At 42.4% G+C, this 27,846-nt stretch overlaps 1 protein-coding gene across 2 annotated transcripts; it reads right to left on the bottom strand.

Annotated features, from left to right (window-relative positions):
* Positions 1 to 355: 355 nt before the first annotated feature.
* On the bottom strand, positions 356 to 27,472 carry mtmr3 (myotubularin related protein 3). Of its 2 annotated transcripts, XM_030737185.1 has the most exons (22): positions 27,365 to 27,472; positions 25,271 to 25,342; positions 24,636 to 24,815; positions 22,760 to 22,816; positions 20,670 to 20,759; positions 19,994 to 20,110; positions 16,834 to 16,916; positions 15,752 to 15,918; positions 15,569 to 15,665; positions 15,174 to 15,287; positions 14,335 to 14,525; positions 13,633 to 13,764; positions 13,371 to 13,482; positions 12,153 to 12,348; positions 11,828 to 12,013; positions 11,420 to 11,590; positions 10,320 to 10,465; positions 8,321 to 9,824; positions 8,045 to 8,155; positions 7,782 to 7,870; positions 5,936 to 5,962; positions 356 to 4,379 (listed from the first exon to the last, which is right to left on the bottom strand). In XM_030737185.1, exons 3-22 carry the CDS (start codon positions 24,675 to 24,677, stop codon positions 4,208 to 4,210), a joined length of 3,804 nt encoding a protein of 1,267 aa, XP_030593045.1. In that variant the 5' UTR covers positions 24,678 to 24,815; positions 25,271 to 25,342; positions 27,365 to 27,472; the 3' UTR covers positions 356 to 4,207. The 2 variants fall into 2 exon arrangements, with proteins under 2 accessions (XP_030593045.1, XP_030593046.1); XM_030737186.1 differs by lacking the exon at positions 5,936 to 5,962.
* Positions 27,473 to 27,846: the final 374 nt, after the last annotated feature.

Below are 27,846 nucleotides of genomic sequence, written 5' to 3' on the forward strand. Positions count from 1 at the left end.
CCTAGTTTATTCATACCTTTAATTCTACAACAATGTAATGCTCTTTAAAAGGAAATCCAACAGAACAAAATATTCAGACTGAACAAGGAGCACTTCTTGTTACAGGAATTTGCTATGTACAGACATACACTCGACAGACATGAGAAGGTTCAAAGTGCTTAACAGAAGGGAGGAGGAGGGGGTGGGGGCAGAGGGGGAAAAAAAAAAAAAAAAAAAAAAAAAGCATGAGGGATCCCTTTGAGAGAGACCCGATTAAAAACAAACAAAAACTGCTTGGCACCAGGCTCCACCCAAAGAGACAGAGTCACACTAAAGCTTGATGCATTCATTCATACACACCCCACCCACCCACCCCTCACATGATTACTGGGCCATTGCAGTGATGCTTTTGAAAGCAAGTTAGCGTGGGTGAAGAAAAACATATGCATACTGGGGGGTTGGGACACAGCAACATGTGTTAACTGAAGCCCACATTTCCAGACCCTCCCACACGCAGATCTGTCCACAGCTCCCATCGTGCCTGTTACAATACTGAAAAAGCACACTTTAAGTCTCACTTTTTCTACCCTGTGGCAGTGTCTACTTAATGTCATGTGCAAATAAACAGCCTTTTCTCTCTGAGACAATTCACATTCATGGATTGCTGAACAGGACGTGAAGGTGGTGAAACTAGAGAATGACAATTTATGCTGCTGGCTGGGGAAAGTCAAAGAGCTTAGGCCTCACAGGGACTGTGGAGTATATCCTCCACTTGGACAGAATTACTCAGTTTTGTTGCCATGGCAAGTGGAAATGACTCATCTTATGCAAGAGGGCAAAAACAATACATTTCATTTCTCTGAAAGACTAAAAGGTTGAGCTATTGAATTAATGAAGTTCAGAACTTCCACAGGAGGCTGATATTTAAAAACACACCCTTGGAGGCCTATGTTGCTCTGACCACCTAAGCAGCAGCTCCACCACACGTCAATCATCCGAGTCAACCACCACACAAATCCAACAGGAAGTGCCGGGAACATGGGCTCAGTCAAACAGCTCCAGTATGTTGTCACAGTTAAATGTCTGCATTTCCTCTGATAGTCCAAATTTACTGCATGTTGACCTACAGCAGCTGACCTTTAAATGTTCCAGCTGACATTTGGGGGGGGGGGGGGGTTGACACAGGCCATTCTCACCGGAAATCTGAAAAGCAAGAGTCACTCAGCAACTAGAAGCTCAGTGTGTGAATGTGTGTGTTTATATGAAAAAGTGTGGTTAAAAGTAGAGGTAGTGTTTGTAGATGAGTGAATGGTGTAATGTGAGTGTATTTTGGGGGGGGGGGTTCAGGCTGCTTGTTTTGGACCACTGTTCACTCAATGCATAGACGTCTCACTAGCTACCTTTGACTGCTCACCCCTCTCAGTCCTGAAATCTTTACATACATACATTGGCCAAGACAAAATATCCCAACATGATGCTGTAGCCGAAGTTCAGAACCAGCTCACTCCCCACGTCTGAATCTGATTATCCTGTGGCAAATTAAGTTATCTGGAGTTTTTTTAACAGCAATTCAACAATACAAACGTCAATAAATAAAATCCAAGTAATGATCGCACTTAAAAAGGGAAGGGGAAAAAAAAAAAAAAAAAAAAAAAACACTGCAGCATCAAAACAGGACACCCTGCTTCTCCATTTATTTAACCCAAAAAAAAAAAAGAAAAAAAAAGAAATTTGGTGACTAAGTGCCACTATTTAAGGATCTATACATTTTTTTCTTAAATGCTATGCAGGTATCTGAATATATTATCTCATTTTCTGTACAAAAATTGTGTCTGTGTGTGCACAAGTAGTTTACTAATGGGTGTGAGGCAGAGCAGGTGTCTGACATTTTGACAGATTTCATGTGGCGTTTCAAACTCAGGAAAACGCAGAAAGCCCTTTCTACTGCCGCTGTGCTCCTCTGTGACCGACTCAAAGCGGAAATCGTTTGGAGGTGACAGTCAGCCACCTCCAGACAACAAAAACAGGGTATCCTTCAGAATTTGAAAATTGTGTGACTTTCACACCTGTTTGATTACCACTAGAGGACTGAAAACAGTTGTTCAGCTCCCAGTGCCTGCTGGGTAAAAACTGGTTGGAGTGGTTGACCATATTACCACATGCATCAGTGAGTCCGGCGCAGACAAACTGCTACCATCTGACAAACTAATACCGAAAACACATCATTAGTGATGCAGCGCTATCAACCAAACTTTGGTATGGTGACGTCAATCTTTTGAAAACAAATTCAAAGTCAATACAGGCCCAGAGTTTCACAGTCAGTGCCTCCCTGCACATGAGTAATAAACAGTCTGGAGGAGCAGTGCAGCATGAGCTGTTAAAGGATCAAATAGCCACAAGCCTTTTGCCTCACTAGCTTGCTGTAAGACTTCTGTTTACACTGGGGATTAAAATGCAAGAAATTCTCACTGTGCTCAAGATAAAAATGTCAAACTATTGAGGAAAAAGAAAAATGCAAAGGGGGGGGGGGGGGGGGGGGGGTAATATCTGAACAGCACAGATTTTAGCAAATTCACAACTTCCAGGAGTCCAGCCTCTATCTGTACAGACTGAATCTCAACTAAAACGTCATGTGATGTAAAACAAGAGTTTGCTTTGGAGATCACTTGTTTGCAAACATTTGTGTCTCTTTTCTGAGAAATTGCTTAAAGGTTCACCCACACAAAATCAAGCAGTGTTGAGATTCAGCCCACAGAAAGTTAAAGGTTCAATTCACCCAATTTTCCAGAGTACTGACACTGCAAACAGATGCTGGGGCCAGTTTCTTTGAGATACCCCAGTTAATACACACAAGCCCCTTTTCAGACATGCTCTGCTTTAATATGAAAGAAAGCATGTTGGTCACTTCTGTTAAAAAAAAAAAAAAAAAAAAAAAAAAATCACAGCACTCCATGTCAAAATGGCAACACTTGTATTACCACTCAAGTCTGAATGTTTGTAGCCTAAACAAGCAATGTGCATTTCAGCATTCCCAGTCAAGGAGAGAGGAGTGGGTGGGGTGCAGTACAGCTTTCAAATGTGTTGAGCTCTTGAGTATTTTTTGGTTTTGTTTCCAAGTGTAGTGACAATATAAATCTTTGCATGTATGGTAAATATCACCCACATACTGTGGCTCTTGCTGTCGCTGCAGGATAATGAAGCTGTTAGGACCATTAACAGCAACGTGACCACGTCAGCTGGTCATCCATGTCTGAAAAGGGCCATTTACAGTGCAACCAAACTGTATGGAGTCTATGAAACTGTATGAAGTCCCCTATGGAAAAATAAATTTATGTCATTGGTCATGTTATCAGGTAGTTACCATTTTAAACCCACTGCTCAGTGTTTTCTGCATTCTTTGGAGCTTTGGTCATACTGAAGGTGTAACAGTCTCAGTGGGCTGGCTTCTCTAATTTAGATCCTTATATCAATGTGCCGTTGTACTTTTGTATCCAAATCCATATAACAAAAACCTTAAGTTTCATTTTGGACTGTCTGAATGTGTAGACAGTTTTGTGACAAAACAGCCCAACCTCACAGCATTGACAATTTACACAGAAGTATGCTTAACTGATAACATGACCACAGAAGAAACCTCTGATAAGATCAAAGCTAAATAAAATACTAATGCTGTATTGCTGGTACCATGAGGGGTGAGGAAATGGGATCACCTTCTCCCCTGGTAATGTGGCTGAATTGTTCCTTTAATCTTGTACTGAAACATTGGTTTGGTATCTGAACATTTCTAATGCTGAGGGACAGTCATGATTGCCAGGACATCTTAACACCCCAGAGAGATGAGTCCACGCTCCAGGCTAGGAGATGAGAAACCTTGGTGAGGATCTTTCAGGATTTTCAGGAGAATCTTTCATGGACAGAAGTCCTCCAGGAAACTTCAGCAAACAGTGAGACAACCTCCTCTGCCTGCCTGGTCCAAGGCACCAGGATGTCCATTTTCACTTCTTTCTGTGCAGTCCCATCTCACCAACACATCACTCAGCCACTCCACCAATTCCACTGAATGACTGGTGGAGAATACGCACAAACACACACACACCAAATTCCACATCTGCATCACTCACATACAAAGTACATGGGACATTCTGTAGCTCCTGTGCTCTACAGCAGTGCTTCCACATCAGTGGCCTGTGGCTCAGCCCAACTCCTGTCTGTCTGGGTCCTCTGAACCTCAGTTGGAGCTGGCTGTAATAGGTTTCTCCAGCTCCAGGTCCAGGGAAGCTGAGCCGTGCTGGAGACTGCTGTAGCAAGTCTTACAGACGCGACTGGGTTCAAACAGCTGCTGACTTGGCACTGGGATCCTCTGGTCACAACAGCTGGCGCAGAACACGTTACCACAGTTCCTGCAGGGTGACACAGACATCACTAGGGGACTCACAGGTAAAGTCTCTACACCTAGAGTTACCATGCGTCTCTGTGGCAGATTCTTAGAAAACACTCCATCACATCACAAGTTGGGTTTTAAATGTAACGAAGAGCTCACATAAAGAGCTTGACTCAAGTTGACCAAAAACTGCTTTCAGGTAAAAATCATGCCAAAAATGTGGGCTCTTATCTGGATTATGATTTTTTTTCTTCAATATAGACAATTTATACATTCACTTACCTAAAAGTCCAGGACAGAGGAATGTTTGCATATTTACAATTTCAAAAGAGGAATTTGATGCTACTGGTACAAATTTTTCTTTTTTTTTTTTTTTTTAAATAACAGTCAAAATGGTCTTTATTTTTAGCTTTGGTTTAATTTAACATTCAAAAACACAGAGTGGGGGGGAGAAAAAAAAAAAAATAAATCAAAAACATTAGTGTCAGTCTAGGCCACATTGTTTTGGATTGTAAATCTGATCATTTATAAAAACTGAACCTTCTACATTAGAGAAGGGTGAAAGTCAATTACCACTGAGGTTCGATGAAGAGTGTTGGTCTGGGATCTGTCTCACTACAATTCAACCACGTGGGACGCATGATAAATCAGGTTTAAAAAAAGAAAAAAAGAAAGAAGAGGTTTAAGAGTTCTGAGCAGACCCCACCCATCGCTTTCACAGTGCAGCTCTGCTGTGATGTTCCACTACATGCTGGCTTAGCAGAGGTGCGCCACACAGCACAATCTGATTATTCAGCTTATTAAAAATAAAAAAAACTGCTGTGATCACTTGACAGAAAGGCAGGTCACACTGAAAATTTCAAACACCCATGCTCTGATTCTGATGTAAGGCCATGCTCACACTTACACATACAATGCTCCCTTTCACTTGCCTGTTACCACACAGAGCAGAATAAAATAAAAACAGCATCTAATTCACTGAGTCGTCACCCTTTTGCACCACCAAGTGGCCTGAGAGGCCCCTTACACCATGCTGTACTGCTGGGAAGTGGGATGCAGGTGAGTTGGTTTGGGGCAGCATGCCGCCAGGGTGTGTGCTGCGTAGGAGTGTAACGGTTCAGAGACAGAATCTGCAATACAAAAACATTCGTGTCTCCAGATGTGCCCCGGTGGATTTGGAGAATCGTTACACCCCTAATGTTGTGGGTGAGTGGGGGCAGGGTGCTGATGTGACGCTATACTAGCAGGGTTGAGACTGAGGAAGTCAATTTAGTGAAGATTATGTTTTCAAATTAAACAAAAGTCAGCCTTTGACCAACTGACAGCACCATGCTCACTGTCACAGACAATTAAAAACCGCTGAATGGAAACACACTGCTGCCGCAGGACGCACACAAGTCAATCCATCTCAGATATGAATAGATTTCCCTTGCTGATTGCTAAAACAGAATGGAGGGAACTCAGATGCAGCAGGTGAGTAAGGGATGGGGTTAGGTGGGATGGGGTTAGGACTAGGAAGGTGAAGGATGCTAGGTTAAAAAGGTTGGAGGGTGGGACAGGGGAGCCGGATCTCACCAGACCTCCTGAACAGGCTCCCTGCCACTGTAGAGGAGGAGAGGGGCAGAAAATGGATAAGTACTGCTGAACAGCAGAGAAAAATAAACACTAAATTAAAAAAAAACAAAAACAAAAAACCTGATGATGATGCGCATTTAAATAATTTCAGTTTTGGATTCACAGATTATATTTACAAAGAGTGATTTACTTGATCCACTGACAAAAGGAAGTACAGAGCAGACAGCAGCAGAAAAGGGAGTGATAACACCAGGAGGAAATGCTTTCAGCTGATGGAGTGAGCTAAAATTTGCCACATAATTAACATCCTGACCTAGTTATGTGTGGGCACACCAGTGCAAGACAGCAGGCCTCTACAGTAAAGTAAATAACCAATCAGCCAATTCAAGGCGCTAACAGTTCACTTGACTTGCCAGCTCTCTTACAGATGAAGGCCTCATTTAGATTTCTGCGTCAGGTCTTTGTTGCGTCTACGTATGTACCTGGAAATCTCTGAACCCTACGAGGTAATCACAATCCTTGTGGGTTGCATCAACCTGACGTGTAGTTGCATTTCTCAAGAGGGGGCCCATTAGGTTACATTGTAGGTTACTGCACGGGGGTTCAGAGGGGATTTCTGGTTACATGTGTAGGCCCCACAAAAGATTCAACGCAGAAATCTAAATCAGGCCTTACAAACTACAGAAAGCCAGTGGGAGTGAAGAATCATCTTTCAATCAGCAAAAAAGGAAGAGGGGGTAGATTTACTTTTCTTCACCCTCTGAAGGTTAAGATATTGGGACAAATCCATGAACTGACACCTACTACTACTACTTACTGAAACTTCACTGTATCAGTGAAGTGTGACCACAACAGCTCCAAACTGTGCAGAACAGACCATGATAGCTATCCCTCAACTCTTTGTCCAGGGCTGTATAGAGAGCATGTATGATACGCTGGCCTAGCTAAAGTTTGAGAGGCCACTTCCACACAGTACAGTAACAGATTACATTTCCATAAAGGGCGAGCCTAAAGACTCGATACATTAAAGCGTTCAAACAAAAAAAAGGGGGGGGGGGGGGGGGGGGGGCATATGCCATCAGAACAGTAACTCTGGGTCATTCAAGTGTTCCTGCATCTGGAACAGTTTTGTATCATCCTACCAGGGGTAAATATTAGCCTTCTCCTTTAAAAGACCTGTACTACAGTAATCTTAAGTAATATGTAATTTGTTATTTTTATGTGATTTAGGTTAAGGTGTGTGGGCACCATTTTGGGTTGTCTTAGGCATCCATGGAAGTGGTCCTGCTGCATTTTCATGTGGAGCCTGGGAATAAAAATGGCTACACTGAGGGCAATTAAGCAGGATCCAAACAAACAAAAAACAGGCAGGGAGGGAGGGTATAACAGATTTCTGCTACATCAGTTTGAGCCACTTTTAAGTAGACATACTTGACTAACAGCCAGCATTAGCAGTTCCCAGTACTGGTGTGAACTTTCAAGCATATTCCAAAGGATAGCTTGAGATTACATCATATTCACTATGCACTGGAGAGGTGCCCCTGCATATACTACAAGAAAGATACACTGAATCAGGAACTGCCTGTTGAGAACCAAAATAGGTAAACTGCTTTTAAGCTCTGGTCTGCAAAGAGAAAGTAACCCATCACAAATGGCTTAATGATTCAAGGTCATCTTTAGGTACCAAGAGTGAACAGCCTCAGTTAAATCTAGATACAAGAAACTCATTCTGACCCAAAGTGGAGTGAGCTTAAACAGAAAAGGCCTCAATAGGACAGACAGGAGTGATTGGTGAACACTGAAACTGAAGGCCAGAGATTCTTCTGAATGATAAATCTGTTCTCACCTGCAGTGATGCTTCCTGGTAGCGAGCCAGAACCTGCTTTCACAGCCGTAACATTGGGCTGCCAAATGATCAGGGTACCAGCGAGTGACCTGCAACGTTTGGGGCAAGTATCAATTTAGTATCCATATTCTGAGCAGCTCACCTAAAAACATCCAGCGTATTCTGTATAGCTTAACAGGAGCTGCCTACATAATCTTTTTAGGTAGAAGATACACAATTGTGTATGCTGCAGCCAGAATGTCTATATAGTTGCAGCTGCTCACCTCAGTGTCCTGCTTGTCCACCTGTTCCCAGCTGGCCTCAGAGAAGAGCTCTGTGCTGCAGCGCGACAAACAGTTTGGGTCCAGGTTGTACTCAGAGTCCGTCATTGAGGTCTAATTGCATGGAGACAGATGATCACAGTAAGGGTCACTGTAACTGGCAATGGAAAGGACGGCATCAACCTGAAGTTACAGCCACTAATTTGTAAGAAACTGTAAATGGTTGTAAACAGATCAGAGGGTCAGTTATTTTTGTAGTGGAAACTTTCAGTGCCTTACCACTTCATCCCCTATGTCGCCATTGATCCGGTGAGGGCTAGTGTGCTGCTGACTCTCCAGGCGGCTCCACAGCTCCTGGACCTGCTTTTTCAGAGTCTCTACCTCCATCTGGTGTCCTGCTTCAATCTGCCTCAGTCTTTGCTGGATAGCATCTGTGTGCAGGGTCAGCCCATCATCATCCAGGTGGCTGCGAGTTGGCTGCTCAGGGCTCATGGTGACTCGGCCTAGCAGGGTGTGAAACCAGCGGTGCTGAGAAGAGCTACCTCGCGGGTGGAGGATCAGGGAGTTGCAGCTTGCTACAGATACCTGGCGGCTCAAAGGGGCCCTTTCCACATTCCCTTTGGCCCAGTGAGGTGCTCCACAAGGCTCCCCTTCAGAGTTGTCCCCATTACAAAGTCCATCCCTGCTAAGGTCAGCACGAGCTGACTGAAAGGCACTGACAGAGGGTTGCTTGCTGCCCTCACTTAAAGTTCTGATCAAGCCATGCTCACCCGTCTCTGGCCCCTTCTCTTTCTTGAAGCAGGTAACTGGGCTCCTGCCATCACTTATGAGGTGATGGTTTAAACAAACAGGTGGCTGTGCAGGGAGCTCCACTCTGCCACAGGCCTCTTCGGTTAAAGTCTCTGTGGAGCTTTCCATCAAGGAGGCCCTCTTATCCACCTGCTCCACTGGCTCAGGGACACCGTGGTCAGATTCAGAGTCAGGGCAGGTCTCCTCATCCACACCTAGTTTTTCAGGGGACCTATGCAGTAAGTCACTATTTACAGTTCTATCTGCTGCAGGCTGTTCTGGCTCATTTGTGCTAGATTCTGCCAGTACACGTGCAAACTCTTCTTGTACACAAGATTTCTCTACAGTCTCCTTAGCCAAGTCCTCAGTCGTCTGAGACACCTTGGCTGCCTGTTTATCCTGTTCCTCTTCCTTCTGTGAGGGCACAGAAGAGTCACTATCCTCCTTAACCTCCAGGACACTATTTTCTGGAAGCTGATCATGAGCATATACTTCCTTCTTCAAGTCCATCTCACTGATATCCACCATCTGATGCTGCTCTACATTTCCATCCACCTCCTTGTCTACAACACTAAAGACATGAGCCACCTCACCACTGTCCCCTCTTGTCATGTCACCTCCAGCCTCCTCCTTTGTGGCTTCCTGAAGAATGTTCACCATTTGTCCCTCGGCCACACCCACTGCCACAGAGAGCTCCACCTCTTTTCCTTCGTCTGCTGGGTTCACAGAGGATTCCTGCTTGCGCTCAGCCTTTGAGCCCTGGGACTGGGGGCTGTCATTCTGCTCAGAGTCCAGTCTGTCTGGATAAGGTTGCACCTCCTCATCCTGGTTCTCCTCTCCTTCAGCCCCCACTGCCATGTTAAGCTCCAGAGATCGCCGGTGGTCCTGCCACTTCTCATTGAGGCTAGGGTCACTGGAGCGACGGTTGGGAGCCAGTGAGCTTCCCAGCTCACATGCACTGGGCAAGTTGTCAAAAGAGCGAGTCTTCGTTCGCCTTAACAGGAAATGAGAACAACAATTACAGGCAAACAGCATTTCATTACACAATAGCTCAGTATGTTTGACAGCCTATAATTTAATCAAAAACTAAGCACAATTATAAAATGTTTACTTAACAAATCACTCAGATGTCGGCCTCATCAAAACAAGTGAAGCAGACATAATGTTAGCAAAGCATTCAGATTGTCTACAATTCTGACCTGTTGGTCAACTATGTAAATGACCTGGCATTTATAGCACTTTTCTAGTCTTATTGAGCATTTGAAGCACTTTATGACAGCCTTAAGACTACTTCCTGTTGCTCTTCCATGTTATGACTGTCACAAGACAAGATGAACACAGCATAGACAGTATCTAAGCAGAGCATAGTATGTAACCAGTGGAGTGGAAAAGCCGGGCCCCTCTGGCTGTGGGTAGTCTGTGACTTGTCTTTTATCTTACATGAGGGAGAAGAGTGGGAAGGGGTCGGGTGCCAGTGCGCCAGGCTCACCTGCCCAGGGGCGCATCTTCCGGGTTGGCACCGGGTACTGGATAAGGAGCGCAGGAATCATCTGAAGGAGTGGTAGGGGAGGAGCTAGGCAGATAGACGGCCGTCCACAGCATCAAGTTCCGTACGTGACACACTGGGTGGAGAACCTGCAACAAGAGACACAAACTTAACTCGATATAAATCAGACATAACATAATCTGGAGAAAAATCTTTAGAATGAATGAATCCTATGATTTAAAAACACATTCCCAAATCTGGGATAAATAAAGTGTCCCATTTTTTTTTTCTTAGGAGGTTTTAGCAAGATTTGTCAAGAACATCTGAAAGTAATCTCGTTCCAAGAATGTATTTTCCTTTCATACCAAGTGAAGAATGGTTGTGTGGGTGGAGACAGGCAGATAAAACAAATGCAAAAGCTGTAACCACAAAAATGCAATTCTCAGAAGGGTGTCAAAACACTGGTATTTAACAGTGGTTTAGATTTATTGTTAATTGTTATGGAATTAAACTTGATTTGCATCACACTGGGGCTCTTCCTCACAAAGTATGTGAAAACATGCCATCTGGAATGGTAAGGAGCCCACATGTTAGAGGGCTCAATTGGAGTGTCTCAAACTGGGCGATATTTTTAATAGGCTTCCTTTTATGCTGAATACCGTTCACCTCTAAACTGGGTTTGCTGAATGTTTAAAAAACCCCACATATAAACCCACCATCAAGTTCAACCAAGCTATGAAGGAGAATAGTGATAGTAGCAGCTGGTGATGTGCAATCCAAAAACACTCCGAGGATTGCTGGAGCACTTGCTAGCTGTACTCCATATAACAAGAGTGAATGGAAATTACTGATGTAGGCACATGGCGGAAAAGCAGGGCTTTAAGCAGCTGGTTGAAAAGTTTGACCAAGATGCAACATCTGCCATAGAAAATATTTCAGTTTTATTAATGTGACATTATGATGAAGGTGCCTGAAGCTACTGTTACAAGCTACTGTTTTGTTAAACAGAAGTGTTAAGCAGTTATTCTATACTTTGACTGGTGCACAAAATGATGATGTTTGCTTTTTTCCCCCTGAAGGACTAAATGATTAAAAGGACGTACAGTTTCGGAGTGTGAAGAGTAGAGCATGTTCCTCAGAGAGCGGTTGGCTGGCCTGAGGAGTGACCAGACTGAGCAGGTCCTCTCTTGAACATGGCGATCCTCCCTGTCCTTGCCGCTGTTACACAGGAAAGTGCCAAACAGACAGGAGTAGGTGTGCTGCACCAGTTTCACCTGCGCACACACACACACACAAATGACATGCAAAAAGGATTGTATACAAGTGACCAGATATGATGACAGCAGAGATGAGAACTTCCTGGTATGGCATTTGAGTACACTGAAGGTAAATGCATATTAGTGTCTCAACTGAAACCTGAAGGTGAATACACTTGAATCAGAGGCACACCATTTTAACATCTGTAGATCATAATAAATATAAAATTTGATCTTTATTTTGAATGTACATACCAGGAAGGCTTCATTAAACTCAAAGGAGCATGGAAACTGCCTTTGCAGCTGGTGAACACAGTCCAGCCACTGCAGAAAAACAGGACAGCGCTCATTCAGGTCCTCTGAATTTTCTCCATGGCCACATCGGTCAGCAAACTTGTGGCCAAAGTCCAGCCATTCTGTCTCCACCAAAACTTGGAAGCCCTGCATGAGAAATTATAAAGACTATTCAATAAAATGCTTTTATCATAGCTGCTCTGGACATCCTGTTGGATTTATATGAATTTTAATTAGGCAAAAAAAACAAAACAAAAAACACAAAACTGTCACTCTCCATCTGTACCTCAATAGTGCGGTAGTAAGGGTCCAGCAGCAGCTTGGACAAAGCAACAATCTGAGGTGTGCGGTCCCAGCCGTCAGAGCAATGCACCAGGACTGGCCTGTGATCTCGGTTCACAGCGTTGACCACCAGCAAAGCCGCCTTTAGTAGCAGGGACAGATGCTGCAACCATTTTGTGCTCTCAAGTGCAGAAAGCCAGCTGTAAACAAACAGTCCATAGTGACTAATTTATTAAACTTAATGAAGCTTTGAAATTCAGCTAATCTTAATCAATACTGAATAATGTGAACACCGGAACACATTATGCAACCAGTAGGTCATGCTTACACCCTGATCCACTTAAATTATGAGTAAATGTTTAACTCGATTCATCATCATGGTTCCTGCAAGCACCGCAACATTTTTTATAAAAGTGTGTGACAGGTTCTTTTGCATTTCTCAGTTTATAAATCTGACAGCAACTTTGCTTTTTTAGAGCAATACAAAGTCAGAAATGACTAGAATTACCACCTCCTGGTTTACATGCCTCTGCCAATGTGTTCAGCTGCAGTTAAGCAGAATGTCTGCAGAAGTTACCTTTGGGATGCTAAAGTCACTACTTTTCCCACTTTCAGACAACTGAGTGAAGTTCTGTGTTTATTAGCTTACGCATTGCTTAGTTTTATGGAGGTCACAATGAATGTGACCTTTAAACACCAAAATCTAACCACTGTGTCCTGAACCTAAGTGACTGGGGTTTTTTTTGCCCGATTTGATGAATCCCACCTCAGGTCACAAGCCAGTGTTATCAGAAATGGTTGTAATGTACCATCTTTTGCTTCAGCATGAAAGTCTACAATAATATAAAGCATCAGTACCAACACACACTGTATAGCCTTAAGTCAACTTTATCTTGTAATTTGATCTAAGCATTTAGAAAAAAAGTAAAGCCACACAAACACACAAAGCTGGAACAATTCAGTTACACATCACTGCAGTGTTCAATATGGGAGTGCAGATGGAAAGATCCTCCACTTGGGTCTGGGCCAAGCTCTCAAAAAACACAGGCACAGATGTAAGGCCAAAGCCAAAACACAGCTTTGATTACTAGTTACATCCAGCTACTACTATAAAGGATGAGGACATTGAGTTTTAGTTTAGCCCCTGTAGTGTTGTAAAGACCTGACTAGGGAAATCTGGGGGCACTGCTAGAGGCACATTTATACATGCACACACACATACTTGGCTGGGTCAGGCATCTGAGTGCAGAGGAATCGCAGAGACTGGAAACTCTTGCGAATGGAGTGGATGTTAGCCATTCCCATGAACACCACCTCGCAGTTGGGATAGTACTCTGGAATAGGATGAAAGCAACTCTTAGAACAAGCCAAAATTTTCATTTTAGCACAGGACAAATTCATTTGAGCCAAACTCAGCTGCTGAATCCAAAGCACACATTGACCCAATTCTGGGTGTAACCAGGGACTGAAGAGACCAAACGTACCTGGGCATTCACAGCCTCCCCCCTTGGCCCTGTTAGCTACAGCAGCAGCATAGGATCTGGCATCTAGGATCAGTAACTTGTGAGGCTGGATGGCCAGTGTCTCCACCTCTGAGCTGTTGGTCATGGATGATTCTGACAAGCAAACAAAAAGAAAGTTATAGTTCAGGTATAATAAATCAAGTGCTGGGAGCATGAGTGAGTGAGATTATTATAAGTTTAAAAAAAAAAAAAAAAAAGACCAATAAATCAGTGAGATGCAAGATTCTTTCAGGCACAGAAAGTGTAATGCACTTCAGAGGAATTTACTATAGTCTGTAACACTACAGCTTCAGACAAGCACCAACAGGTCAGATTACACAACAGTGTCTGCTGCAAATTCATGCAGATAAGACTTCAAAACACATGCAGTGGTAGGTGTGTGTTCAGCTGGAAGCATGCATTTGCTTGTGAGCATATACAGCATGTCAGTGAAGCGGACACTGATCTCTCTGTATTACTACAACTTCTCCTTATGATGGCTTTGCTTGCTTCCATTGAACTAAAAGCCAGCAAAATGCTGCAGGAGAGAGTAATCAAAGAATGCATGCTAGGCTAACATGATGTAACATGTTGGGGGGAGACTACCTCTGCTGCCAAATAAAGCAGAATATTAAATCCTACCTTGAGTGAGCTGTATAAAATTATCTGAGTTAGAGCTCTTACCAAAATCTGTGTCAGGCAGGTCTGAGCTGTTGGTGTAGCTACCGTTGGGAACGTGTTTGCGGGAGCTGCTGTCCACGGCACAGGCCTTGGCGATAGACTGAACGAGGTGCTCGTCATCAGCATTTCTCCAGCCCCACCAGCTGACCTCTGGCTGGCCACAGCGGGCAATCACAGCCCCAGTAGTTGTATGCCTATGTGAAGGGCAAATGAGGAGAAGTTAGTAGACCGGTAATCCTGTCTCACCTTCTTATGAAAAAGATGGACAGTGGCGCGTTCGTTTAATGGAAGTAATTTAATGTCAATTAAATTCTCAGATATATCAAAAACTTTAATTACTTTAAGCAATCAAATCCATATAAAGCATAAGACTGAAAACAGAACTTCATAACCAGAATAACCACAGCTTGATTTTTGTTAACCACAAAGCTTGGCAAATACAGAGTTTAATTTAATACAATAAATTACTGAAAACTCAGTAGAATATTTATTTCAGGTTCTGTGAAGCACAAAGCATACAAAGTTTTCATTTCTGATTGGACAAGTTTTTCCAGAACCAAAACAAAAACAGTCAAGTATTAAACAGAAGAGCCACAAATGCCTGAACAAACTCAAACACTGTCAATGTTTTTGGTGGTGTGGCACGCTGTAAAGATATTTTTTCACAACTAAAGTTTGCAGGGTTTGTGGCACTGATCTAGAACTCAATGTTTTATCCAGCAATTGTTTGATTTCCTCTACATAAGGAAGCTTTTCATATCTAATGATAAACAGGTTAGCTTTCTGCTTTGAATAGCTGAAGAAAGAAAGAAAGAAAGAAAAAAAAACCCAAACACACAAACCTATAAACGACAGCAGGAAACCTCTTCCAGGAGCGGAAGGCTGCCACATTTTCTAGCTCTTTGTCAGTAATCCAGGCTGGCACTAGGAGTTGCTGAGGATAGCTGGGGCAAAGCCTAGCAGCGCAGAAGGGCACAAAGAGCAAAGTTAAACAAGGAGAGGGAACACCAAAGGACTGTGATGGCTCAACAAAAGTCTGTCTACAGACACCTAATCCTGGGCTGGCCCCTTATCTGCCCAGGGTGCAGCACTGGTGGAGTACAATAACACAACCACCCACTGTCTAACACATACTGACTTGTGCTGTTTGCCAATGAAAGCAAAGGATGGGATCCATCTTCTAGCTGGGAGTGAGAGAAAACACAGCAGCAGCATGCTGAAAGAAATCTGCTTCTACCTGAACTTGCTGTTGATGTCAGATATCCTCCAGGCATTTTGAGTGTCAAATGCCAACCTCTCCACCTCATTCTTGAACCATGAGGTCACGTGTTCACCTACAGAGACAGAAGAGATGTCCGATAAAAGCAAAACTGAGACAAGGTTCCGACAGGGTTACACAAAGTAGAAGACAACAGGGTACCTGGTCTGCACAGCTCGCCATGCTGCTCTTTCTCTCCAGCATATACCTCCATGCACCAGGCATGGAAGGCAAAGGCAAAGAGGTCTTCCAAGCGAGACGGAGGCCGCACTATTACGTTCAGACGTTTCAACCATTCCTGGCACTGCTCAAAGGTGGAGAACTGACATCTGGGAATAAAACACAAAGGAAAACATTTTCAAGTACTGAGGGCAGAAGTCTTGTACTCAAAAATGCTTTGTTGGTAAACATTGGTATTATCTATCATCTTAAGTGCTGTCCTTTGTTTTGAAAGCAAAGTTTCAACCCTGTTTACTGCCATTTTGTCTTACAAAGGAGGTTCACTGTAAAGCTACAGTCAACTGGTGTCTTTTTTGATGCACGATGAATAGTCATGAGTCTCCTCTGTTAATGTAACAGATGGCAACCTAGTCAGCTTCTGTAAATTGGCTGCAAAGCTACTAGGAGTAAACGTGGGAATATTTTCCCTCTAAAAAGTTGTTCCAGGGGCGCCTGGGTGGCTTAGTGGTGAAGCCGGCGACCACATACATATGCCGTGTTGCGGTGTGGGCGGCGCGGGTTCGCGTCCCGGCCTGTCGCCAATTTGCCCGCGTGTCTGCCCTGTATCTTTGTCCCATTTCCTGCCTCTCTCCACTGCCCATAAAAAAAAAAAAAAAAAAAAAAGGAGCCGCTGTGGCCAAAAATGCAAAAAAGCTGCAGTGCCAGTTTCAACACAATTTGATTGAAAGATAACTGAGCATGTACCATCGACTTCAAACAGCTGTGGTTGTGAAGTTGAGTGACAGGCCATTTCCTAAACAGTGATTTACATTTGTGCTGACAGACATCTGAGTCGACAACTTATCCGTGTTGTCCCTTTGTCCCTGCAGCAGGTACAGTACACAGAGGTACAATATATGGTGTTGCAGATAGACGGAAGGAAGAACTGGCCTTTTTCTTCACCATCTTTTTTTTTTTTTTTTTTTTTTTTTTTTTTTTTTTTTTTTTTTAAATAAGTGTGATATGGAAGTAACACAATTTGAAGTCAAGTCTCACATAACAGGGTGGAATTTCACTAGTCATACCTGATTACTTTGCAGTCCTTACAGGTGACATGAAGCTGGAACATATCCCGACACTCCACACTCTCAATGAGCTGAAGAGGAACCTGTAGATTTGGGAGAAAAGGAACAGTCATACCTTCAGCCACTAAATATCAGCCATAATTGAGTTAGTGTCTCAGCAGTTCTCACACAGACTTAAAGTAACATGCTCAACCACTAGTGTTGCAGAGGACAGTCACGTGCAGTTAGTAGAGGTAGTGGACCAACAGGTAATCCTTTATGCAAATTAATGGTGGTCAGAATAATGGCTTCATTCCAACAATCAGCCATATGTGCAGATATGCAAGAACAGTTTAAAGTATCTCATAACCTGTCACAGTGCTAACATTTAAACGTTACAGGTTATCAAGTGCATTTTAATTTTTCAAATCACATCCCTTTCTGCTCTCCAAACAAACTGCATTCAGACAATTCAGACCCTTACAAATCGTTTCAGTTATAATAATCCTTTATTTTCCTCATGAATCTACACAAAAGTAGCCAAGTAGGGGTTAAAAGTAGCTAAACTGCAACACCTCAAGAGCTAGTCAATCCCCAGATTCCCATATAAGCATGTTAAAAAGGTCTTAAAAGTGTACCTTGAAGGTCATTCCTTAGAACAGAGGCTGTCACTTTCTGCCAAAGGGTACTGAAGAGTCTGAAGAACTTTGTACATTAAAAATTTGACTTGGAAACCCCCCATTTACCCCCCCTCCCAAAAAGCCACTATGTTGTGTAGATTGAGGGAAAAAGTGATGCATCTTAAGATGAGTTTTCCACATTTTGTTTTAAACTCAAGTCTGAACACTTTCCAAATAGACATGCACATGATCTTCTTAACTCTGCATATGGGAACATAAAAGTCCTCAATACTAGATCTTGAAGAACCTGTATCTGTAGTTCCCTTTGGCCCAGAACTACACAGTCTTTTTTCTAGACAATACCTTCCAAAGTACAGAACTGGCATGTGATTCTAACTTAACAGCATACTTTAAATACTGCAGGGAAATACCTATGCTGCCTTTGACTACACTGTTATTTAGATAACATTTTCAGCAGTGCTGTGGGCTCAAGTTGATGTTAATAGTTTGGAGTCATGCATGATCAGCACATCAAAGCTCCCCAAACATATGCATAGTGGCAGAGTAAAAGGCATATGGCAATTTTAGTCAAGTATTTAGAGGTTGGCAGCCTAAACGCTGTATCAGGACAGATTTCCTCCATAAATATATTTTTAAAATCATGTCTACTTTAATTCAGCACCTTGTGCAAAACAAGCAGTTTTCTAGTCTTAGACACCATCTTGTTAACAGGCAGGCACACAAAAACTGGACAGTTAAACCACACCGTGCCGCTTTTACGGGTACTTACTGACATCTCACAACAACTCCTCTATGCAAAACAGAGAATACTAATGTAAGCGATGCATGTCGATTTATGAGAGGCTGACCTCACAGCACATTCCAGATGTTTGTGCATCTTGCTGTCACAACTTAATTCCCACCTTCCAATCTGCAACCCTAATATGGCCACCATGAAAATTCCTGGGCTGCTTGTTAACAACCTCTCGCTCTATTGCAGCACCTCCCACCCCTGATTTGTGAGCTCTAACAGATCTGCCATGTGATGCAACACATCCAAATTTGTGTGAGGAAAATGTTGGCTGTGTGACATGGGCACAGGGAGGCAGTGTGAGCCAGGAACCAGAAAGTTCCTGAGGTCAAATTAACCTGGGCAACAGGCAACACTGATGCACACACACAGTTGAATAAATATTGTACATATGAAAAAGATAAATGATACACATGTTTAAGTTCCTATGGATAAGTTGGTTGAGACTAAAAGCCTAAAGCCTTCATTAGGTAGGGACTAAAGCTGTGACTGAGCTAAATGTCTGAGCTAGAACAGATACCTCAAATAAGAGCTAGACTAAAATAACAGGGTAAAAGCGAGTCAAGAGTCGCGAGCCACAGATTTTGCCAGTTGTTGAAGACAAAAATCTTTAGAAGCTGACCTTTAATAGCTTTTCAGAAAAATATTTATCTTTGTTGGCCTGGTCTCTTTGTGAGATTTGGCAATGACAAGAATAAAATAAAACCATTTCAACACTTAATGAGCAAATGACTCATCTACAGATGATCAAGCTTTTTTTTTTCTTGAGGAAATGAAACAACCAAAACCCCTCTGTAGCACATGAGTTCTCATTGCAAAACTTTGTGCTTGGACGTCAGTAGCAGATTAGCCTTGTGATCTGAACGCTGCAAATGCTCTTAAGACTTATCAAAAGATGGCAGATACTCAACTGAGAGCAAAGCCAAAAACACACACAAAAAAAAACTAAACAAAACAAAACAAAAAAAAAAAACAAAAAAAACAAAAAACAAAAAAAAAAAAAAACAAAAACCACCACCAACTGAGATACTCAAATACTGCATAACAGAAAAATCCAGGACCACTGGGCTTTGACAGGCTGGTAATATCAGGTAAAGGTGGCCAGCAAACATCAAGCCCCTGGTGAATTTAGGTCCTTAAAGCAAGCGAGAAGCGAGCCGCAATGCGATGACCAGAAACCATGGAATGGCAATGAAATTCACAGTAGTAGCGATGACAGGCCGGATAACCACGGGCAGTGGAAAGTATGATTTACAACTTAAAGTTGTAATACATCATCTTTCTGAATTACGTAGCCACCCTAACAAGAATAAGAAAAAAGGAAGACGTTCACATAAGTGCAGTGTGATTGTGTGATGTAAATGAGGACCATCCTTCAACAAAGCTAGTCTCCAACATAGTGAAAAGAGACTGAAAGATGGGCCCTGGCTGTTATGCAGAACCCTGTGGGCCAACTGCAACCATGGCAACGGCAAGTTCCAGAGAGAAAGCGAAGCGGGCAGGCGAGTGAAAAAGAGGTGATGAAGAGTCACGTGGCACAGCTGCCACTGGAGACCAGCTTTGAATGGCCTGGTCACCACAGTGCTGGCCCTGACTCTGTCCATTCACAAAAAACACAATACACACATTCTGACAGAGCCTCCAATGGAAACAATGTGGTTCATTCTGTAGTTACTCTGTGCCATGTGAAAGACTTACTTTGATTCAAGCTACAACCTTGAAGCTCACTGGTCACTTCAGAGATACTTACATTGACAACTGACTCTTTGAACTTTATGTGTAGGCGGTAGTTGGACACTGCGATGATGGCATCCTCTGCTCTCCCCACATATTCGGTGAACTCCCCGTGCAGCTCAGGAAAGGGCACCTGACAACAGGAAATCAAACACTTCAAATGAACTGCAGAGCTACACAGATCACCATTTATATTGAGACATGCACAGAGGGATAAGCCATGAGGCATACACTAGACTAGATATGTTCACCATGATAATTTTGAAAGTTGTCAACATTTGGCCCATTTAAAAAAAATTAAATAAAATGAATTAATTAATAAAAAAAAAATAAAAAAAAGTTACATTTCACAGTGAAGTTCAATGTTTTTTTTTTTTAAATATCTTGTGTTAAAAGCAGCAAAAAAGACAAAGAACCACAAGGAGTCCAACTAAGCAACATTGAGGTGCACCTTGAAGTTTCTTAGAAAGGAAGTAAGTTTACTGAAGTGTTTCTTCAAAAACATTTAACCTCAAGTTTATTTTTCAGAATGGCTAAACTGAAAGTAAACAGAAGGCCCATGTGTCATGATTATGTAACCGATTAGGAAAGACTTCTATAAATTTACACACCGCTGTCACCTTGAGTCCTCACCCCTCTCCATTCACTTCTTAGCGCACAGAACAAGCAGCAAGTCGCAGTGGTCTGCTTACCTGCATGTTTTCCTCCTCCAGGACGGGGGACTTCTTGGGGAAGATCTGATTGGCCTGGATACACTCCAAGCTCTGCTGCCCCTCCTCCTCCTGCAGGGAAACAGCCTGTTATTTTTTTCTACTGAACTAGTATTAGCTTTAACCATGCACACCCCTTCAGTTTTACTACATTCTAATCTGCTTGGAAGACACACGGCATGTTCTTTTGTAATGTAGTGGCTGTGGTCACAACCAATTGCATTTTATGCTTGAATATTCACACAAGCCAAGAATGGCATGAACATAGTTCCCACGCGGTGGGCTTTAGTGCCGTTTTGTATGTGTACAGTGCAGCTTGTATATATGCAAAGTGGACAAGATGTAGGAACGACTGCATAGGCAGGCCTATCTTTACAAGCTATCACTTTAGGGATCAGTTGGCAGAGAATTTGCAGTGGTAGACAACTAGAACAATTGGAAAAGATGAGTTTCTGCTGAAAAATGGAAAACCCTGTTTTAGTGGCATATTTTCTATACATTGGCTTACTGGTTTTCACAAACAAAAAATATAATATTTGCTAAGTTGCATGATGCTTGTGACAAAACTGATTTAAAACCAACTCGACAGTCCTGCATTTATGCTGCTTTGTGTGGATATCTTCTCCTTCCCACCCGGACTGTAACCTGCAACCAAAGCTAATTTACTAATGCCACATTTCCACTAGTACATACTCAGTGTGGGTCAACAACACAGTACTGTTTTGTTTCATTACAACTGAGCACCACATCAATGAGGGTGGAGTCGATACAGCAACGTGGGCCGTAGTCTCGATGTAATTTGAATGTGACTCAAAACACAACAACAATGGATGAGATAGAGGTAAGCTAATGCCAGTTTACTATCATCACCATGCATAAGTCGCTTGTACAATGTTTTAATGGATGAAGTTTATCATTGTTAAGTATTAAAATATGCATGCTGTGTGCGCGCATTTCAGATTGCTCTTGTTGCAAAACTACCGCTGCAAACCGTTGGTCTGGGCATTCAACCGAGCCTCCCAGTGGTTTGTGTGCCTCCATTTTTTTGCTGTCGGGGTTTAAAAATGGCGAGGGTGATTCTGGTGAAGGAGTTGCTCTCATGACTCAGATAGTGATGACACTCCCTGGCTAATCAGTGGCATGCGGTTCTTCATCACATTTTCAGATCGCCTCAGATTGCTTGGAACCCCGGCTGAGTGGGTAGTTAAAGAAAAAAATAAAATAAAAAATTACATGGTACCAGGACCTAATGGAAATTCCTACAAACCATGCCAAGACGAGCCACACTGAGCAGGTACTAATGGAAATGCGGTATATATCACCCAGCACCACAACGAGGCATGATATCTAAGATTAAAGCAACATACCGAGCTCTAAAAATAGAAATCATTTACACAAGATCCTGGAAAGTAGTGAGTATACATCATTTACTTGGTAGAATTAAATTGTGAATTTGTGTTGTGTGTTGTTTCAGCAGAAGTCCGCAGAGCTTTTGTTACAGCAAAATGACTGAGGTCAGCAGACAAAATCAAAGTTAAGTTTTTCCTCAAGATCATTTGTGTTTGGCTAGGGGCAGATTTTAGACAGAAAACTGAGCAAACAAAGATTAAGTTGATCTGAAAGAGATGACAGATACAGTAGAAGAAGTTCCTGTGGGATCTTGTCTGAGCATAAGCAGAACTGATATGAACAGTTGCACACAGCTAGAAGAGCACCATGCTGAAGCTAGACAGGGGCAGCCACCACATAGCAGCATGCCAAGAATGGGGCAGGATGGGGGAAAGAGGAAAAAAAAAAAAAAAAAAAAAGTTCAAAAAAAGGCAATGCATCAGATCCAGAGATCATGTCATGATGCAATGTAACAAAACCAGTTTCTGCAGTGGAAACTGAAAGTGGCCCTGCATGTAAACTTGGAGGACCTTTGATACTGCTGACACTGACGTAACTGTCTGCCTCCTGGTAAACAGTGCTGATTAATAGTAAAAATCAATGGTGAGTTCCGATTACACAGACAGCACCCAGGCCACACAGCAGTCATTATCCAAAGCATGCCTAAAATGATGATACGTTACCATTGCCCCTGTCAAGGAGTGCCGGTCACCCAAGATGGAACTCTGGCCTGGATCTGTCTGTAGAAAAAAATAATGAGTAAGTCATTCTAATTAATAAAAACAAACAAAAAAATAAATTAATGAATTGTGCCACTCTTCTTACAGTTGGTAAAGTTTTAAATTCAGGAAAAATTCCAGTCCCAGCTTAAGCCAAATTACTGTGCAGCAGACGCAGCACTTTCTGTAAAGTCTCCATCCCAATGGTTAAAACAAAGGAATGTTTTTAAATATAACTTCCCTGTTCACCTCACAAACAAATATCTTTGAGAATGTAAAGAAAAACTGCAAATTAATTTATGCAGGCCTCAACATGAGGATGGCAGCAACTCCATCAAACCACTAGTTCAAGAAGCTTAAAATGTAAACTTTAATTTTGGTAGATTTCTCAAACTGCTGCAGGCTGACAGCAGCTATTCTCTCTGCTGCTGAGACACCTGCAGCATGCACAGGTGTGTCTAAAGGGGGAAACTGGGTATAGTAAACTACATTTACTTTAAAGCTTTATTTATTAATTATATTTGCAGAATTAGTAAATATGCCACATTAACACAGATTAAGCTACAAGTATTTAATGAATCACCCAATTCTAATACAACATTAAAGTCTTTTTTTTTTTTTTTTTTTTAAACCATTTGTCAGACTCAGGGTAACCATCTGCTTTCTATTCAGAAAAAGGGGGAAAAAAAAAAAAAAAAAAAAAAAAAAAAAACTCAGCTGAGTGCAAATACACCAGCAGGCACATTTCTTTCATCACACTGTTACGAAAGACAAGGCTAGCATTTGTGAAGACAACTTGTTAAATCAAACCAATTTTATTACAAGAAAAAAAAAAAAAAAAAAAAAAAAAAGATAAAGTAGCTGGCTATAAAGATTACTGGACTATTTGACCAGCAGAGGGCACTTATTGAGGACTCTATATCACATGGCATGTACAGTCACCTGCAAACTGAGCAGTACATACTACCACTACCCCCACCCAGGGGTAGTCCTTTTGACACAAATGCAGGCTCAGAGGAAGCTGCCACCATCTTTCCCTCTCTTTACCACATTACGCTCGCTCACCTGCATGGACCTCATCTGCCACAGTAGGGGAGAGGTGAGCAAAACAAATGACAGAAGATACATGAATATCAAAAAAAGTATTGCCTGGCTTCTGCAGATACACACCTGACATTTGGGCAAATATTGTGTAGGTCAATTTAATAGAATATGGATATAGAATCCCCTCTACTCTTTAGCCTACTGGTTCTGTACCCCCAGCCCTTACCTCTATGGACAAAATGCTGCATAGCTGTCTTCACAATGCATGATTATAAGCCAATTTCCAGGCAACATTAAACTCAGCATAGTTAACCGACTGACTCGTAGTTCCATATCAAATTAACATATTTGGGGACTAGCAGAGTAACGAGAAAACAGACATCTTTTTCAACACCAGAGTCTCTAGGAATTACTTCAGCCTGTCAGCACCACAGATGAACAGACTCGTCACTGATTAGCAGAAATACCGGCACAGGACCAAATGAACCAGCAACTGGCTAACTTTCTCAGTGCACTTTATCCACCATGAATCCTGACCTCAGCTCACTATTGTAAAACATGGACCATTATTTATGGAAAAGAATTAGCAAATTGCTTTGACAGGATTGACAGGACTGATTTCATTATCAGTTAGGGACACTAAGGGACACTAAGAAAGCATCCACAACTACTTTTGGAATTCAGTTCAACATTTACTTAATTGTTTAAAAATCAGAGTCTTATTTTTCTTTCTAAAACCTAGATTCTGGAGAGTCAGCTTGCTGGAAACAAACAAATGTAATTTAAGGTTTCAAACCTTGTTCTCAAAGCTGGCTAGAGTCCTGCTATGTAAATACATGTTTGTGCGGATGCCAGGGTGGCTGAGGGGTTAAGACACCAACCACAAACTACAATATCCCCAGTCTGACTCCATCCCAGACCTCTGCTGCATGTCAGTCCTCGTCTCTCACTAACCTCACTTCCTCTCATTTCTCTGCTGTGAAGAAAAAAAAAAAAAAAAAAAAAAGATTCTGGATGAAGTTACTGACACGAACAAGCAAACACTATTTTCTACATATATTTGCATGGTGTCGGTTGGCATTAGAGAGCATGTGAGCAGATTTTCAAGTTAACACACAAAACAATCCAGGGAGTGGCTGAATATTGAAGGCAGGTCAAGCTCATAATGTGTTTATGATGCTGTACATGAGCACCCGGATGTCCAAATGCTTTCTCAGAGAATGGTCCAGGCAATGAGATGACTGTAACAGATGATCAACTAAAATGTTAGAAAATGTCAGTACAAGGGGAGTCTGGGTCTTCAAAAGCTGGATTTATGCCTCACATGCATTTAGTCAGTTACATCATCATGCAGTAATAAGGAATGAGAAAATATATGTTAAAGAAAATGGATAAAAATGTCAAACCAGTGTGATATAATTTTAGACTTACCACAAACAATCACTAATGGATGATAAGCAGACCTGATTGTCCTTTTTGGAAATTCTCACAAGACATGGAAATCTGTGGAAATCAAAATGAAAAATGAGAAAATGTTTCTCCTTACAAACAGCAGACTTCTTCACTGAGACACACAAGCTACAGAAGCTCTTTTGATTCACTGGCAAATATAGATGCTCTGGTGGTCACAGTGGCTTGCATGTGAGCTCAGAGATACCACTTAAAACTCAGCTGCAGACTGGAAAATAAGCCAGCTGTTTCTGAGCCTACAGTCTAGCTAGCATAACGACATAGTTCAGTCACGTGAACTGATCAGCTAATGTTCACTTTCAAAAAGAAACATCAATTATGTGCACAATACATATTTAAGAACATACAGCCACAATTTGAGGTCAATATAGGTTAGTGAAATTCATCAGAAATGTGAGTGTTCAATAAATTGCACTTTGTGATTAAAACTGCCCAAATGGTTGGCCAAGCAGACCCAGGACAACACCTCACGGGACTTGTGTAGTGCTGCCTGGTATTAAGTCCCTGCCCAGGGTGCCCTTGAAAGAGCTAAATAAATGCAACTTTTCAAGAACAGTAGAAGACAGCAGCTTTGTTGGTCAGGTCATTTAAACTATACAGAGCTTGTTCGTTAAGTCCATAACTGATATCCTCAAACATCACTATTCAAACGGCAACCTGTTAGGATCTCTCAGCAAACAGGCCCACAAGTAGTTGTAAAGGTCAGCTACGCTTGCAGAGACTGAAATTTGATCCAAGAGGGTTAGTGGAGGGGCAATTCAGGAGCTCAGCACACCTAATCACGAACATTTAAGATGCCTGGAGACCGAAAGAAGACAAGAATCCCGCTGTACGGCCAAAGCAAAGCCGGTCACTGAGATGGGGTGTGAAGGAGGCAAACGAGGTCATTACTTCAGTGTGGGAGCCAACTTTTACTGCTGCTGCTACCTGATAAAGCATATCTGCCCAACACACGGCTCTGTTTACCGCAGGCCGCTCATGACCCGTGGCTACGGCTCAGTCTGGCTCCGAGTTCAGTAGTCACACAGAAAAGGCTAAGCCCCTTAGAGCCTTAACCTTACTCCTATCCCGTGACAGGCCGGTGATTTTCACAAGCGGAAACATCACCGAGACTCTGGCTTCCAAATTACTTTAGCAAGTTTAAAAAGGAGAGACTGAGACAATGAACCAGCACGGCTGACAGCAGAGCTCGCAGACCAGCAGCGACACTACAAAATACATATACGCAAACGTCTCAGCTAACTTCGTATTTTGGGGGGGATTTGCCTAGCTTAACTTTAAGGCTCAGTTGATGCCTTTCCTACTTTACAATGGAGACTAAAAAGTTAATCAAAGGCCATTCAGTTTTATTTAAACTAGTTAGCATTAGCTGAAGCGATACCGGTAGTTCTGCCTGGTTTAAAAAAAAAAAAAAAAAAAAAAAAAAAAAACACCCTACAGCCACCCAAAAACAAATGGTTCTCGCAAGTGCCCTGCAACGTTACACTAACACCTTCCTAGCTGAGGAAAAATCGTTTACCAGGCAGAAAGTCTTGTACTTGTACTAACAGGTTGGTAAAACAAGTAAGTGCGCTTCTCTTTCTTTGATAGCGGGTTAGCTAGTTTTTCTGCAGCTATGTAACGTAAAGGTAAACTGTTGGCTAGCCAGTGTTCAACAACAGCCACTCGACAGCGTAAAATAACGCTAGTGAGCTAACGCTCAACCGAAGAGCTATTTGGATACAAACACTGGACATTAACATTTACTAGCAAGTAGTGTGCTGTTGCTGTTATGCAGCGGTCTCCTAACAGTCGACGTTTGGCGTTATGACACAGAGCAGCAAGTAAACTTGCTAGTTAGCATTAGCTGGTTAGGCTGGAGCTGCTTTCTGCAACTGTTTTTGTTGTTATGAGATGGAGGGCGGAGGCCTCTGTCAAAACACACCGAGGAACGACTACAACCGGCGGACTCACCGCTGAAAGCAGTGCTGAGGCGTGAGACGGCAAAGAGTCATCCGAACCCCGTGCAATTACTAAACAGCAAATCAACCTCGCTAAAATGAACGTGAGTCATACCAGAGCCGAGGCCAGCTTCACTGCGTCCCTTCCCAGCACCGAGCTGTCGTCGCCATCGCCGCGAATTCTCCCGTCTAAAGAGCCCTACGTCTGAGTGACGTCATCGCGTCAGAGCGGTTCTCTGGAAGGGGGGAGGGGCTCAGACACGCCACACGGCGCGGACATGTAAACACTGGCGAGTGGGCTGCCAGATAATCTATACCAGACAGTTTAAAAAGGGTTGTGTTTTATTTCTGCCTCAATGTGATCTCAAGATTAATCGGATCACGTCTTATAAGCAGATAGAGAACGCCAGAGTAAAAAAAATGAGAAAAAATATTATATATGCTCATTTATACATTAAGGTTACATATCTGTGATTGGTAAGCGAAATTACAGGTGCTGGTCATAAAATTAGAATATCATGAAAAAGTTTATTTATTTCAGTAATTCCATTCAAAAAGTGAAACTTGTATATTATAGTCACTCATTACACACAGACT

The sequence above is a fragment of the Archocentrus centrarchus genome, chromosome 9 (assembly GCF_007364275.1).
Source record: "Archocentrus centrarchus isolate MPI-CPG fArcCen1 chromosome 9, fArcCen1, whole genome shotgun sequence".
Lineage (NCBI taxonomy): Eukaryota > Metazoa > Chordata > Actinopteri > Cichliformes > Cichlidae > Archocentrus > Archocentrus centrarchus.

Coding starts and splice junctions, on each gene's coding strand:
- mtmr3 (XM_030737185.1), bottom strand. CDS start 24,677: ATGTATTTACATAGCAGGACTCTAGCCAGCTTTGAGAACAAG. Junction 20,111..20,669: donor TGGAGGAGGAAAACATGCAG/GTAAGCAGACCA, acceptor TCCTGTTGTCAG/GTGCCCTTTCCTGAGCTGCA. Junction 7,871..8,044: donor TGGACAAGCAGGACACTGAG/GTGAGCAGCTGC, acceptor CAAACGTTGCAG/GTCACTCGCTGGTACCCTGA.